The sequence below is a fragment of the Typopeltis vanoorti genome, chromosome 22 (assembly GCF_054136105.1).
Source record: "Typopeltis vanoorti isolate ZY-2024b chromosome 22, IOZ_Tvanoo_1.0, whole genome shotgun sequence".
NCBI classification, from domain to species: domain Eukaryota; kingdom Metazoa; phylum Arthropoda; class Arachnida; order Uropygi; family Thelyphonidae; genus Typopeltis; species Typopeltis vanoorti.
The window spans coordinates 100,435,373-100,452,269 of NC_143570.1; the positions used below are offsets into that span (position 1 = coordinate 100,435,373).

Here is a 16,897-nt window from a genome sequence, read left to right on the forward strand (position 1 = left end):
CTATTAATTGTTCATAAGTTGTTGTTTTTTTTTTAAGTAATAATTATTTTAAACTATTTTTTATCTATGCAACTTTCTACACTTGTTCTTTGAACTCTAATAGTGTAATATCATATACTTCAGCTGTGACTGAGACATGAGGTTGTCATTATTGTGATTCATGTTTTGAATGTAGTTAATGGTTTCTCTCTCTCTCTCCCTGACAATGTCCACATAATGTTGGATGAATATATAGGATTTTTTGAATAAAATTCTACATAATTTTCGTTATATGTGTAAGCCATGAAAGTTTTTTTCAATAAGAAAATGATACAGTTACAGGGATAGAATGTAAAGAGTATTGTATTTTCAGAGAGGATATAGGGAATAGGACAGAAATCGGAGTATTGCTGATGACAGCAAGAACCACCACCAACAAAATTAGAAATTAAAGAGGATTTTAGATCTAAGGGATATGATTCATTTTAGGCCTCTCTAGTGTGAGATAGAGGCTGACAGAGCCAAATATCTTGTTGGATGCACATAAAGATGTGGATGCTATGTATCGCAGATTAGTGCAATGAGTGCAGGCAGAATTATTATGGGATACTTCAACTATAGAGACATAGATTGAGAAGGAATGGGGGCATGGCAAGATGGAAGTGGAATTTATACAGTTGCTAAGGAATAAGTACCTGAAACAATATGTTATAGAGGGGACCAGGGGTTTTGAAAGTGCTAGGTCTAGTAATAGAATCAGAAGATGTATCCATTTATATATATATCCATATCAGCTAATCAGTAGCTATTTTGCTAAAAGATATCAACCTGGTATATGTAACATTGAACTCACCACTACCTCTTCACCATATGAGGAAACTCATGAACAAGGAGGAAGTACTAGAGCTGTTGCACAAACTGAATAAGAATTCTGCAATAGAAACTGACAGGATATCAGCATGGATGCTAAAAGAGTGTTTAGCAGAACTGGTTATTCCCTTCACCAGGCTATATATTTTGAGTCTCAGAACAGGGAAGATTTTACAGTAGTGGAAAGAACCTATGGTAATCACATCGCACAAGAGTGGTGCAAAGACCAAAACATCCAACTATCAACCAATCAGTATCTCAGGAGTGGTAGTAAAGATTTTGGAAAAGCTGGTTTAGGGCTTGAATTCAGAAATGGGTTGACAGAGAATCTCTGCTTTGCAATGAACATGGGTTTACTAAAGGAAGATCATGTTTTAGCAACTTGTTCACATTCTATAATTATGTTACCAGTGAGTTAGACAACAGGAATGGATACAATATGATACTGTTGAATTTTGTTAAGGCTTTTTACAGAATACAGCATGGAAGACTGTTGCATAAATTGGAGAATATGGATTTGGATTATAGAATATTAGCGTGGATAAGAGAATGGTCGACTGTCAGATATCAAAAAGTCGTATACGAGAATGTGAATCTACAAAATTAAAGATAACCAGTGGTGTGCCTCAAGGATCAGTCCTTGGTCCATTGTTATTCAATCTGTACATTAATGACATTGGGAAAGATTTGACATGTGACATAAAGCTATTTGTTGATGATGCAAAGATAGCTAGGATGATTAGGAATGCTTGCAAGGTTCATTCCACAGACCTGTTACTACCTGGGTCACTCACCTCTGGATCCTCAGCACCACCTCCTCATCACCAAGAAACCCTGGTGCCCAGATCTGCGCACGGTAGTCAAGATGGGGTCTTATCAAGGTTTGATAAAGAGGAACAATAACCTGCTTGTCTCTGCTTATCAAAGTATTCTTCCGTAACCAAGTAATCTGATGAGCTGCTTTATCCACTTTTACTATGTGCCCCCTAAACTTTAACTCCCTATCCACTAACACTCCCAAGTCTCTGGCTTTGTCAATTTCCTAGAGGACAGTTCCACCAATCAATGTGATATATATATACAGCTGGTAATCTTTTTACCCCAAAATGCATAACCTTACACTTTGCCACATTAAACAATTCTCCTTTGCCCAGTCTACCAATCTATCCAAATCATCCTGCAAAATTTTGATATCATCTTTATTAGCAATTGCTCTATCCAACTTTGACTCATTGGCATATAACTGAACAGTTCCTCAGATCATTTCTTATATTGTTAACATACAAATTAAACAGTAGTGGTCCTAGAACAGAACCCTGTGGCACATCACTAGTCACATGCCTTTTTTTTTTAATCTACTCCTGAATAAACTACTCTCTGATATCTCTCCATGAACCACTCTCCTATCCATCTCACTAACCCTATATCCATCCCCATGTGCTGCAGTTTACTGATTAGAATTCTATGCAGTATCCTGTCAAAGGCCTTTGCAAAGTCTAGCAGTATCACTGTAAACTCATTACCATATCCAACTCAGCTGTGGCTGTATTATAAAACATGAGCAAGTTACTAAGGCATGACCTACCCTTCACAAAACCATGCTGACCTCCATACATATACTCCATACTGACCTCCCATTTCCATCTATGCATTACGCTATTTTGCTTGTGACCAACTTCTCCAATACTTTGACCACAACTGATACACTGATCGGTCAGTAATTTGATACATCAGTCTTGGAGCCTCCTTTATGTAATGGAGCTATTTTCCCCTCTTTCCACCTCATCGGGACTAACCCAGAACTGAGACTTAGATTAAACAATATGGTCAAGGACACTGACAATTCTCTCGCCACATTACATAAAACTCGAGCTGGTATACCATCCAATCCCACAGCTGTATTCACATTAAAGTTCTGTAATATGCTACACCTCCATTTCATTTACTGCAGTTCCCATATAAGCCTTTGGCTCTCTTGTTCCTGCAGTATCACCACCTGGATGATATACTCTTGCGAAGTGTTCACTTAATAATTCTACTATTTCGAATGATTCAGTTACCCCCCCGACCATCAGTATTCATTAACATCATTCTGCCATATACATTCTTTCTTTTATTTGAAGCATATCGAAAAAAATGTTTGGGATTATCCTTAGCCTGCAATGCTAACTTTCTTCATCTTCTCCATCTCCTGGTCTATAGTAGCATCCAACTGTATATTTTGTTTTGCTGGTCTCTATCTCATACCAGATAGTCTCAAATGTGCTATTTTCACAGTCCTGTAGTTGAACTTCTACTCTCTTTGGTTGCAGTTCATCGACTATCATCAATAACACTTTCTCCCCCCCCCCCCACATTCTTTTTTTCTCTATCCTCCCTGAACACACTATTCCCTTCACATTCTTTCCCACTAACTATATCATCTTCTGTTAGCCATGTCTCACTAATGCGAATAAGTTTTGCAATGGCTACACTGCATACTTTAGAGGGAATGGTCAGAAGGTCGAATTCCCAATGATTGGAGTAGAGCTCTCATAGTACCCGTCTATAAAAAAAAAGGGAATAAAATTGAATGTGAGAATTACAGAGGAATTTCTCTACTAAGTGTTCCAGGTAAGATTTAAGCAAGCATACTTGAAAGGAGGTTGAGAAAGATTATGGAAGAGAAACTTGGGTAAGAACAAGCTGGATTCAGGCAAAATAGAGGTTGTCAAGATCAAATTTTCACTTTAAGACAAATAGTTGAGAAATCATGGGAATATGACAAGGATCTGTACTTAAGTTTTGTAGATCTGGACAAGGCATATGACAAGGTACCCAGAAAAAAAGCTTTTCAAAACACTGCGATTATATAGGGTGAATGGAACATTATACAGAGTATAGATATATACAGAGTATATATCTAAGTTGTCAGTTTATATTTAAGTTGTCAGTCAGCAGTTAGAATTGAAAGAAATACAGGAAGATGGTTTGATATAAAATCAGCAGTTTAGACAAGGATGCACATTATATCCACTCTTATTTATCATCTATATGGATCACATTAGGAAATAAAGTGACATCAAGCCTGATATTATAATTAGAGATATCAAACTTAGCTCTTTGCTTTATGCAGGTGATGTTACTCTTATACACGTCTAGTGCAAGTCTCCAGAATTCTCTAACTAAATTGAATAACAGCTGTAACAATTTATTGCTGATTTTCATGCCAAATGAAAATCAGCAATAGAAAGGCCCAAAATATGAAAATAGGCAAGAGCATAGAAAACTTCAGCTACATTCTGAATAAACAACCTATAGAAGAAGTAAAATGTTTCAGCTATTTAGGCACAGTTTTTAGTGAAAATGGCAGGTTAAATCTGGAAATAGACAACAGAATAAGCAAAGCTGGTGGGTAGCCAGCTGAATAAATTTATATGGAATAGGAGAGAATTATGGACCTGAGAGTTGGGATAGAAATAAAGCACTTGATCAAAGACTAGAGACCACCGATATGAGGGTTCTGAGAAAAATTAGGGAAGTGAACCGACGGCATCAATGGTAGAATCATATTAAAAAGAAGATATTAGAAAGGAACTTGACATTATTAGCATTCAAGAATGTGTCAGCAGAGCTAATCAAAGGTGGTATGGCCATTTAAATAGAATGGGTGAGGAAAGGTTAGCAAAACAGGTTGATGCCAAAATGGCAGGAAAGAGACCAGAGGATGACCAATGTCTAGGTGAATTGATCGAGTCAGAATTGCCTCAGAAGAAAAAACGTTAGATATGACAGTATTGGAGAAATTACAAGTAATAGATTTATTTGGAGGAAGACTGTGGATAGGAGAATAATAATACTGTAAACTTAATCATGTAGTGCTGTTAATATCCTGAACATCCCTTGGGGGTACATATCAGGAAATTGATGTGATGATGATGATGATATACAGGGTGTTCGGGATAAATTTGACATATTTATAATTAATTATATTTTTCCGTAAGTTACATGTATTAACACACACTTCTCTTCATTTAAAAGTTTGGACCCTTCTTCATTCATATACAAGATGTCAGAAAGGATGGATAGCTGGAACCCACCTGAATCATGGAAGAGAATAACTTGTATCATGATGATTCGTGCCCGCCATCAAAATAAGGATATTACGACTGCTGCCCAATGCTCCCTGAATACAGTAAAAACAATCAGGCATGAACTAGAGACTTGCAATGGTGACTACGAGGATGTAGCAAGAAGAAAGATCCCTAGCAGACGATCTGATTGCGTTCGTACAGCAGAATTCCTCGCAAATCTGCAGGAACAGGTGTTGAAGAACCCTGGCATTGGAATTCGGGCTTTGTTCGTGGAGTTGCTAACTGTAGTCAAGCCCTGGATAACAAGGGTAGCCAATGGTAGGCCGTATGTATGGCAGCAGGATTCGGCCCCTTGCCACACCTCTGGGAAAAGTCAAAAATGGTTGTCTGAAAATTTCTACGACTTCACCAGTCCAAATGTTTGGCCTCCAAACTCCCCAGACCTTAACCCCATGGATTATTTTGTATGGGGCGCAGTTGAAAAAGACACCAATCGCACTTCCAGTAATACAAAAGCCCAGTTAATGGATAAAATTAAAACAGTTTTTGCGGCCCTTCCCAGGGAGACTGTAGCATCAGCTTGTTCGAGGTTCCGAAGCAGAATTGAAGCTGTGATCGATGTTAATGGTGGTTATTTTGAGTAAATCTTGTTGATAGTATTGTAATTAACTCTGCCTGTAATGTTTTTTTGTCAATTCATTAAATTTAATAGATACAAAGAAGATTTTCTTTTTCCTTACGAAACTGTCAAATTTATCCCGAACACCCTGTATATATATATATATATATTTAATTCTTTTTTTTTTTTTTTTGTGAAACAATCAGGGCCTGTACTCATTCTTTGCTAGGAAGAAAAATTTTAAATTAAAAGAATATGAAAAAAAAAAAAAAACAACTAAAAATAATTTATTAATGTAAGATCATGTAACTTCACAGTAAGATCATTTTTATTAACACAGTTTATTAACCATAGATATATTGCAAAAATATATTAAAAATAATCAAAATGTATAATATAATTTTCAATAAAAAATTTATATAGCAAATATCTTAATTGATGTAGTGACAAATTTTAATTCTTTAAATAACTAAGCTTATTTACATACTAGATAAATGTGTAAAAAATTACTGAACATTACATACTTATATATATATATATGCTAAAGATGCCAAGCTATTTTAAACTTGGTTTTACTCCTTTTCCCAAGTAAGCAAACAGACAAATAAGTCAAGTTTGCCTGCACGTATTGCGTCTAGCTGACCCTCAAAGTAGCGCAAGTCAAGGCAACTCATGGTAAAAGTAGAATAAGCTCTGATCACTATTCTTAATATTTACCCTTAATGCACAGCCCATCTCCTTGATGCATTACTATGATATAGCCATAGCACTACTATGATAATGCCTCACACCTGCAAATGTCATAAATATACAGGTAAGCATAATGATGGGGAAAAACAGATACTGTGATGCCAAACACTACTAGGATAATCCCCATGTTCCTATGAGATATGATTGAGACATACAAATTACTGAAGGGTTTTTTCAAGATTAACTATGCTACCGGCCAAGATGTCTATAGACGTCAAGATTATCATGGATACAAAGTGCATATTAAAATTGTAATACCATTGATATTACATTGAAATATATGATGGATACAAAATGTATGAGGATGCGTATTTGATCCATAATGGCCAGTTACATGATTAATTCAGATAGTGATCTTGTAGTTGTAAATTTTATTTATAGAAATTAGCTAACTCAATAGAGTAATCAACCATCATGCACATAACCTTGACTAATTTCAAATGTAAAAAAGCTTCACTCCTAAACTGTCCCATTTTTTTTTTTTTTAAAAGATGCAGAGACAATTAAATTGTTCCATGTTTCTAGAGATTAAACAACAGCAATAAAAAAAAAGGCCAAACATTTACAAGAAGATTCCTTTACTCTCCTCTAGGAAAGAATTTCTTTTGGAAGATTCACTATTAACAGGTTAGATTCTTTGTGTTTCAATATATATATATATATATATATATATATATATAAGTTTTTAAAGGTTTCAGTTTGATATTAAGCTTTATTATTAGATGTTTTATAGGAAGATGTGGAATATAATGATATATTTTAAAAAAATGTGTTAAATCGTTTTTTAAAATATCTCATTATTACTCATTGTGTTCCCAATATAGGCAATTCCATGCACTGTAGAAAAGAAAAAAATCTATACATCTACTACAGAATTCTGCAAACACTATTAGGTATAAAGCTGCTACTTTTATCACCTGTGCTGAAAAAAGGCTCTTTATAATTTTAAAAGAAACAAAAAATATCATTGTCCTCAAGACGGTACAGGAGATGGAACAGTAATCATGAACAATGTATACTATAATGAAATATCTCTCATTCTTTTGAACTCTTCAAACTAATCCACTTTAGACAATGATCCTACCTAATTGACTCCTGAAAAGACCAATGATTTACTTTGCAAGATGGCAAACTGGTGAACAGACTTGAAACAAAAACTACTGATTTTGTTTGTCAAACAATGGTCTGACATACTTGAAAGATCCAATATAGACTTTGATTTTACCAGTGTAACCTAGATGAAGTACCGAGCCTTACTGAAAACCTCTTCACACCAGATATCATATCATATCATATCATAAAACTATTCAACTGATGATATGGAAAGAATATTGTAAGAATAAGAGTGAGAGGAGTTATGAAATATATAAAGCACAGGCCAGAAACATAACAAGTATTGTGCACAAAGCTAAATCAGAATATGAAAAGAAATTTACTATGCAGGCCAAAGGCAATCCAAAAGAATTTTATTATGCCACAAGCAAAAGAATGAAAGAATGTGGAAGAATAACTTTCCTGAATGTAGATAGTACTTTAGTATCAGAAGCTAATGAGAGTGTCCACTTTGCAAAGATATATCAACCAGGGGTATGTAACATAGTGCACAGTGCTACTGCTAAATTAGATGAAGAGAAGAGTTAGAGATGCATGAAAATGAGTTTGAAGAGCTGATGCCTAACCTGGATAAGAATTTGCCAATAGTGATGGATGGAATATCAGCACATTTTCTAAAAGGAATGTTCAACAGAATTTGCTAGGCCATTCACATATTTGTAAAACTTGAATCTTAGCTCAGAAATGATACCACATAAGGATATTAATTTGTTCTTTTTAGAGAGCCATAGTTATACCACTTATTTACACAAAACACAAAGCATAGATAATAGTATTTATTTGATTAGAAGGTCAGACATTTTGATCTGAAACTTACAGACCATCTTCAGTGACAGTGATAGTTGATTACAAGGTAGAAGGTAAACAATGGATTGTTTGAAAAGAATGAGCCATTGGATGTTATACTTAAAGCAGCGTAATGTTATAACTTAGGCAACATAGGTTGATCATAACTGTCAAAAAAAAAGTTAATGATGTGTTATTCTAATAGGACTTTCCCATATTTTAGATAGAGATAGGCAGTTGTTCCAATTCAAATTTGGCCAGTGAAGCAAGGCCTCAGCACTCTCTTTAAACAAATACTCAATTTTGTACTGACAAAGATGAAGTAGATGCATTTCAGACCAAAGAATATTGTGGTCTATGTCTATTCTGTTGAGCCAAGCCAGATTTATAATTTTTCCTCTGGTAATTATATGATTGATGTTCTTGTATTCTCTTTTCTATTGAGCATCCAGTTTGTCTGAAGTAGAATAGATGGCAGTTACAAGTAACTTGATATATACCAGGGAGAGATAGCAGTGAGCATTTAGTGTTTGAAGAGGGGAAACGAGTTGATAGTTTATTGATAGGTATAAAAGTAGCCACTAAGTTGTATTCCTTCAGAATTCTAGAAATCGTTTCTGAAATGCATGAAATGTATGGGGTTGGAAATTGACATACTGTTTCCTTGTTAATTTTGGTTTGTAGAGTCAAACAGATTGTTGTATAGTCCTTTCTCAGAAGCCATCTAATTTCATATATCGTTTGATATTTAAGAGTTCTTCCTGTAACTGATGAGAAGTCGAACAAATAGTGTTAACAAGTTGAAATAAAGATTTTATGATTCCTGTCTTTTGAGAAGGATGGTGTACACATTGTTGAAGAATGTAGCAACAAAGTAGAATGATCAACAGAACTACTACTCTTCTTTCTCATGATATGACTACTGTTTCTGCACTTCCAACCCAGACACCTGCACCAAGTGAATCACAGAAATCATTCTCAGTGGCTTGAAGGCATTTATCCCTCATTCCATCCAAAATTCCCATCTGCTTTCCAAGCCCTGGTTAAACAAAAGATGTATCAAACCAGTTGAAGAAAAAAAAAATGCAGGTGCCTTGCATCAAGAACCCAAGCTTCATACTCAAACTGTGTATTTCTGCCTTATGCAGAAACATGCAATAAATGTAAATCAACTATCAACAAATCCATATCTAACTTCATAAAATTCACTAGCAGAAAACTTGTCTCTTGTCCAAATGGTAGCCATGCCTTCTGGTCCCTTGCAAAAGCCATCAGATGCAACTTCTGCTCACCTATGCTTCCAGCTCTCTCTCCCATCCAAAGTGCACCACTGTTACAGCACCCAAAGAAAAAGCTGACATCCTAGCATCACTCTTTTCTTCTAACTCATGTGCAGATGACAAAGACAAATCACTTCCTTCCACACCAGCAACTTTGCATCATATGCCTCTTGTGGCCTTTCGGCAGAAAGACATGATAAGAATATTAAACAACCTGAACACTACAAAGTCATGCAGTCCCAACGACATCTCCTATTGTACTCAAATTTTGTGCTCCAGAGCTAACACTTGTCCTCTATCATTTCTTCAATCTTCTATACTCAGCTGGCACTTATCCCAGCTTATGGAAACAAACATATCTCCAACCCATTCCAAAAAGGGAGAGAAAAATCTACCGTCCAACTGACCGATTGCCATTATCTCAATCCTCTCCAAAATAATAGAGAAAGTTATCAATGGTCAACTTCTTCACTACCTAGAAGCTCACCAGTTAATCAGCAACCACCAGTATGGATTCTACCAATACAGATCCATGGTTCACATCTTAGCTTACATTGCTCACCATTGGGTAAGTGTCATGAAAAGGCTCGGAGAAATGTGTCCTGTTGCCCTTGACATTTTCAAGGCTTTTGATTGTGTTTTGCATCAAGGCCTGCTTTGGAAACTGCCGACCTATGGTGAATGACCACAGGGAAAGCAGGCTATCCAGTTAAAGGATAGCCTGCTTTCCCTGTGGTCATTCACTGAATGTGTTGGTGGACGTACCCTCTCTTCGGGTTTTGTCACCATGCAGGAGCATCTCAGGGCTCTGTTCTTTCTCTTATACAATTATTTCTCTTATAAAATTATACAAAAAAAGATCACTACAAATCCTATTCATAGCTTTGCCAATAGCATTCTTCACTCATCCTACTCCTTTGACCCACCATAGAGATCCCTGACATCCCTTACATCAACCTAGATCATCTGCAGCCATTGCCTTAAACACTGATCTCCATACCATCCTTCAGTGGGGCAAGGATAACTTAGTTTCCTTTAATGTTGCCAAAATGAAGTCCTGCCTTTTCTCTCACAAAAGGGATCACCATCCCTCACTCTCAGTAATAAGCATATCGCCAGACACAGTGAACACACTCTCTCTCTTTCCTTGAACTGACATTTATCTCCAACCTCTCTTGGCATAAACACATCACATGAAATAGCTTCCTTAGCTTTTTAGAAGCTGAGGAAGCAATTGAGGAAAAGCATCCTTTTCTGCTCAAGAAGCTTTTTTTTTTTTTTTACACCTACACCCACCCAGCTACTAACCCTATATGTGTGTGTATATATATATACATCCTAAATCTGTCCATCCTTAGAATACTGTGTACACCCCAAGGAGTACTGATGTGCTATAAGTTCTTGTACCTCTTGTGTGTGAGATTAATATATATATATAAAAAAAAATTCAGAAATTGCAATAAAACATTCTGAGGATGGATGAGTTTCCAGATTCATAACTTAAGAGAGATTCTTAAAAATTTTTACTGCATCCGACTAGTCAATACAGCTTACCTTTTCTTTTCTGCATAAATTTCTCTGTAGCAGACAACTGCACCCTGCATCATTATACACACTTTTATAAATCTCTCCGTGTTGAGGTGTATTTCCTCAAATAGCTGAAATGCCTTTATTAATACAGGCTAATGCTTCTGCAAATTTTTTCACTGTAAACTTTTTTGGAGACATGGCTTCTTTTTCTTGTTCTACCCAACCCCCGTCTTCTTCTTCTTCTTCTGCAACTTTTTGTCTTCTAGCTCTATAAGGTCTTCATTTGTGAGGTCTTCTTAGGAAGCTTTCAACAAATGAGCTACATCTTCATTGTCAACCTCCAACTCTTTAGCTAGCAACTTGCTAGCTAAAGTCGCTTGAAGGGCTTTGTCTTTGTCAAATACTGTGAATATATTCACATATATTTGTGATCTGTACAATGCAAGATATATTGTTTACTCTCACTAGCAAGTAGCCTGAGCAAAGTATTTCTTAAATAATATGCTTTGAAGTATGCAGTGGTAACACTCTGTTCCATCCCATAACAAGTGATCATGTTAATGGGATGGCTGTCATAAGTCTGAGTGGTCATAAGTTGAGGACTAACTGTACTGATCTCAGACTCGAGCATTCAACTCAGTTCAAAGAAATCTTATCTTTATCTATTATAGCAGAAGTCAGAAAATTACTTCAAGCATACCCATTTAAATAATTTAATAAATCACGTACTATTTATAGCAATTACATAAACAATTCATTTAGTAACAATTATACACAGGTTATTAAACTATGCATAAACAATATTAAGTAATGTTCATACTTTTTCTCAATTTAAACTCTACAACAAATAAAGGTGATTATTCAGAGTTCAACTAAAATTAAAAGACTCATAATAAGAAAAGCATTGGTCAAGAAATAACATTAATTTATCCACTGTATTCTATTCAACTTTAAGTAAAATTTTACTGCTGTTAGTTTTTTGAATAAACTTGTATCAATCCTTGTATTGAATTATCACAATTCATCCATTGTACCTTCAAAAAGAGAAAAGTGAACAAACAAAATAGTCCTACCATCCAGCAGCTGAGAGAATAGTCATCACACAGAGACCAGTGTTTCCATGCAATATGAAGAGTAAGAGTGTTTCCATAACACAATACAGGCACATATATTAATTTAGTTTCTTCTGTTTCAATCACCAACTGGAACAGAAGAATGTCAACAGCTACTATATTTTCTGAATTAAACAATAAAATTGGTAAGAAGTATCTTGACAAATACCAGCAGATATCAATTGCAGTTAATAACCTGTATGTCCGTACACTTTTCCATTTGATGCCTTAAATTTATGGAAATTATGGATCCATGTTACTCCATAACTTTAAATTTTCTTCCAGTTTTTTCTACACTATCAGCTCTCTCTCTCTCTCTCTCAGTCTTTCTCTAGTTGTTATTATAGCATTCTCTATTGCTATCCAAGAATCCACATCTAGGTTCTTCACCTCTTATGCTTGCCAATATCACTATTAACATGTACCTTTGTCTATAACTAAATAACTTTATTAAAATATGCTATTTGCATTTTTCTACAGTAATTCACTTCAAGAAACATCTAAAAATCTTCCATGCACTATGGAAAGTAGTTACAGTTTTGTAACTGCTCTGCTGCAATGTCAGCAATAATAAGCTAGCATCAATCACATGACACTGCAGCACTACAAATAATCTCTATTTATATTCATTTCTATATTTCATAACACACACACACACACGCATGCACGCACGCACGCACACACACACACACATATATATATATATATATATATATATATATATATATATATATGAATTTGACTGAGTGGGGCATGGAGATTTTCAACCAAAAGTCAAATGTCAGGCAATTCCAGGTTGGGTGCTGTCTGGTATGTTACGACAGAGTGGAGTTAAAGTTCTTGTTAATTGCTGCTTTAGTTTTGATGTGCTTTTCAGTATGTCACAAAGTTTGTTCTGTCCTTTCTTTTATTTGTGGGTCTCCAAAACGATGGCACCTGATAATATTTTTGGGATCAAAGTTGCATTCTTCCAATAACTTACTGATATCATATTTTAGCAGTTTGCTAGTTTCTGTTGGAAAGTTCAGAATGATGGCATTGAATTTCTTGTTTTTAACCTTGACTGAGTGATGTACCTTGGATGCTATAAGGTTGCAGATATCATTGGCATTGTTGGAAGAAGATATGTTGGTGCTGCGGTGCTAATTATTGAGCAGTTCAAACTTGGCTTCCAGTGTTTGGGATTCTGGAGGAGAAAGTTCTATTCATAATGTTAAGTTGCTGTTCGAGGCTTTCAACACAATTTCCCAAGTATGGTAGCTGTTTTACAGAAGGGAGGCACAGAGAACAAAAGTAAGGCTGGTTGAGGTCGATGAGAGTTTGTGCACTGATTCCTCTATTTTTGCACAGGAAGCATGCAGGCAGTGGCAACAGACATACATTAAATCTTTTTTTTTTTTTTTTGTCAATAATATCTAGTTTGTAATTGTGGCACTTTATATTATCATTAGGTTTGTCAGAGATTGACAACGCTGCATTGGCAAAACTCAAAGTATTCTGCTATTGTCGGTTTTGTTACCACCATTTTTACTTGACATCAACCCTGTTTACTGAAGTCATGAAGTGGCTTGAACAAGTACCATTTTTGGTTTTCTGAACAGGATTCCAGGATTATCAAGCTCTTGGTCTACAGTATTGAATATAGAATAGGCTTACACTAACTACAAACTTTTCTGGGTGGGATTCTGATTATTAGAAACATCACCATTGGTACTTCCCATTCTTTTTGAAAGCTTATTCCTTATTTTTAACATTAACACTCTTTCATTTACATTTTGCATCATTCCTAATCTTTAATATTTTTCAACCACTTTTTCATTCATCTCATTTGAGAATCTGGTTGCTTTTTATCCTGTACCTTTTGCTTTACATTACGAAGACTGTTCAAAGTCAGTCGCATGTCAGCCACTGTCTACATGCTCAGTCACATTGCTTAGTTCACCATATTATATATCATTTTCATTAATGGGAAGTATATGTTACATGTAAGTGACATATCTAATATGTAGTAACATTTTTTAAAAGTCAAAATATAAAAAAACTAATGATAAAAAATAAAGATATTTTGCAAATAGTTTACCTTATGACAAAGGAAGTGATGATTCTGAATACTAAAACACAAATCTGCAAAAGGTGCATGATCAAGGTTGGGCAAAAATGGTAGTTCATTTCCTCCCACCTGCAACAAAAATTATTATTCTTTAAAACATCATGCACTTTCTAAAACAAAATTATTTAAATTTAATAATGGAAAAATACCAGATACTTGAATATTGAAAACTATTGGAAACTATAAATAAACCTTGGAAACTCAATGGCAAAATTGTCTGAAAGGATATAAAAATCACAACTTCACACACACACTCAAGAAATTACAGGACCAGTCCACGGGGAAACAGAAGGTCATACTAAAAGTTCTTGAAAAAAGTACCACAGTAACTGTTTGAGAGAAAACAGAAAAAAATGTAAGAAAGATATGATAAAAGTAGATAAACAAAAGGTTATGATAAAACTTTGATAAGAATCTAAAAGATAAATATCATGGCAAAACATTCTGTAGGCTATCCAAAAGTTTTGAAGTGGATAAAAGAATACTCTACAGGAGACAAGACATAATAAAGTTAATATAAAATTGAAAGTTATTTTGAATGTCTAGAATAATTACTTCAAATACTTGTTAAATGAAGAAAGAAGTGATGGAAGAATCATAGAAAATACTCAAGAGGAAAGCAATCAGAAGAACATCTTAATGTACATGAGTAGGAAAAACCCACCAGAAAAAACTGGATTTCTTAGCTGAATGATAATAAATTTAGTTTAATCCTTTCTCCAAGTGTGAGGCAAACAAAGTTTGCACCTGAAAGTATCTTCGGGACTGGGGTAAGGTGGTACAACACCAGGCCACTCCTTGCAAAGGTGGAGCAAGCTACCAACACTTCTATCTCAGTATCTCCCATAATGCAAAACACATCTCCTTGCAGATATGTCTAATGTTATGCATTAAGGGAAGTGCCACAACCCAGACTAGTTTCGACCTTTATTGAGGTCTCTTCAGTGGGAGCCAGGCCCAAGTGGAGATACCAGGCAGAAGCATTAGCAGGTCATCTCTACCTATAGGAGTTTCCAAACTCCTATAGGTAGAGATGACCACCAAACTCCTAAGGTGTTGTACCACCTTATCCCAGTCCTGAAGATACTTTCAGGTGCAAACTTTGTTTGCTCACACTTGGATAAAGGATTAAACTAAATTTATTATACTCTAACCAAGTGAAAAATAACCTTTCAACAGCTTTCTCTAAATCCAGAGTAATTTATTAAAAAAAGGGTGGCACACCATTTGGCAACTCCTATAGGTAGAGATGACCTGCTAATGCTTCTGCCTGGTATCTCCACTTGGGGCCTGGCTCCCACTGAAGAGACCTCAATAAAGGTCGAAACTAGTCTGGGTTGTGGCCCTTCCCTTAATGCATAACATTAGACATATCTGCAAGGAGATGTGTTTTGCATTATGGGAGATACTGAGATAGGAGTGTTAGTAGCTTGCTCCACCTTTGCAAAGAGTGCCCTGGTGTTGTACCACCTTACCCCAGTCCTGAAGATACTTTCAGGTGCAAACTTTGTTTGCTCACACTTGAATAAAGGATTAAACTAAATTTATTATACTCTAACCAAGTGAAAAATAAACTTTCAATAGCTGAATGATAAATTCAAATAACTGGAGTAGATTTCTCATAGTATCCATCTAGAAGGACAAGAGGGTGAAGTTTGTAAGTCTGCTGCCACAATATGAGAGAAGATGAACTGAGGATGGTAATGAGTTAATGAACACAGGTTGTGCAGAAGATATAATGTAGAGTTTGTGGACTATGGCCTGAGTTTGATGGATGGAAAGATTTGTACAATTCTGTTGGAATGCACTTAAATGGATTTAGAGTTAGGTATCTAGAGAGAGAGAATGTTGTTTACTGAGAGTGTGGGAATGCAAAGTCAGGAAAACAAGATATTAGGGCAGATACAGGTGTGTGTGTGCACACGCACGCACGCATGTGTAAAGGCTGAAGAAGCAAATGAGTGTGTGAATGAACAAAAAATGTGGAATCTAGTCTCTCAGGTGAGAAAATTGAATGGAGTAGTCAATCAGGATATAAAGGTGATCGGGGACTAAGGTGATGCTACAGTTTCTATATACTAATGCTAGAAGCATCAGGGGGGGAGAAGTTTTTGGCATTGTTAGTGCAACTTTGCCAAAAGTTATAGGCATTAGTGAGACTTGGCTAACAACAGATGACATAGTTATAAGGGAAGAATGTGAGGAATTTAGTATTTAAAGAGTAGACTGGACAGGGGTGGGGTGCTGCTGATGATAGCAGGTGAACTGCAGCCAACAAACGTTGGAGCCATTCAGACAGATGGCAGTTTTGAGTCAATTGAACAAAATATAAAAATGGCTGCTGCTATAGGCCATGTGGCACCAGGAATGATGTGGAAGATATGCATTAGCAGATTAGTACAATGAGAGCAAGTTGAGTCATTATTATGGGGGGACTACAACTTTGGAGACATTGATTGGAAGGTCGAAAGATCACATGACAGGAAGGAAAGAAATGGAATTTAGACACTTAGTGAGAAATAATTACTTGAAGTAGAATCTGATGGAGAGTACTCGGGATACATGATTTGGATCTGATTATAGGATCAGAAACATGTGGAAATTCCAGTTGAGAAGGGATATACGTGGAATTACAAGGAAGTTGATTATGATACTTAGGAGACAGCTTGACGTAG

General features: G+C 35.7%; 1 protein-coding gene across 1 annotated transcript in view; it reads right to left on the reverse strand.

Moving 5' to 3' along the window:
* LOC150094593 (ankyrin repeat and BTB/POZ domain-containing protein 1-like) overlaps positions 1–16,897 on the reverse strand; it is a 307,835-nt gene that overhangs the window by 56,443 nt on the left and 234,495 nt on the right. The window contains exon 9 of the mRNA XM_090412059.1: positions 14,193–14,291. Within this exon, the coding sequence (XP_090268185.1) occupies positions 14,193–14,291 (99 nt within the window). The remainder of the gene's footprint in view (positions 1–14,192; positions 14,292–16,897) is intronic.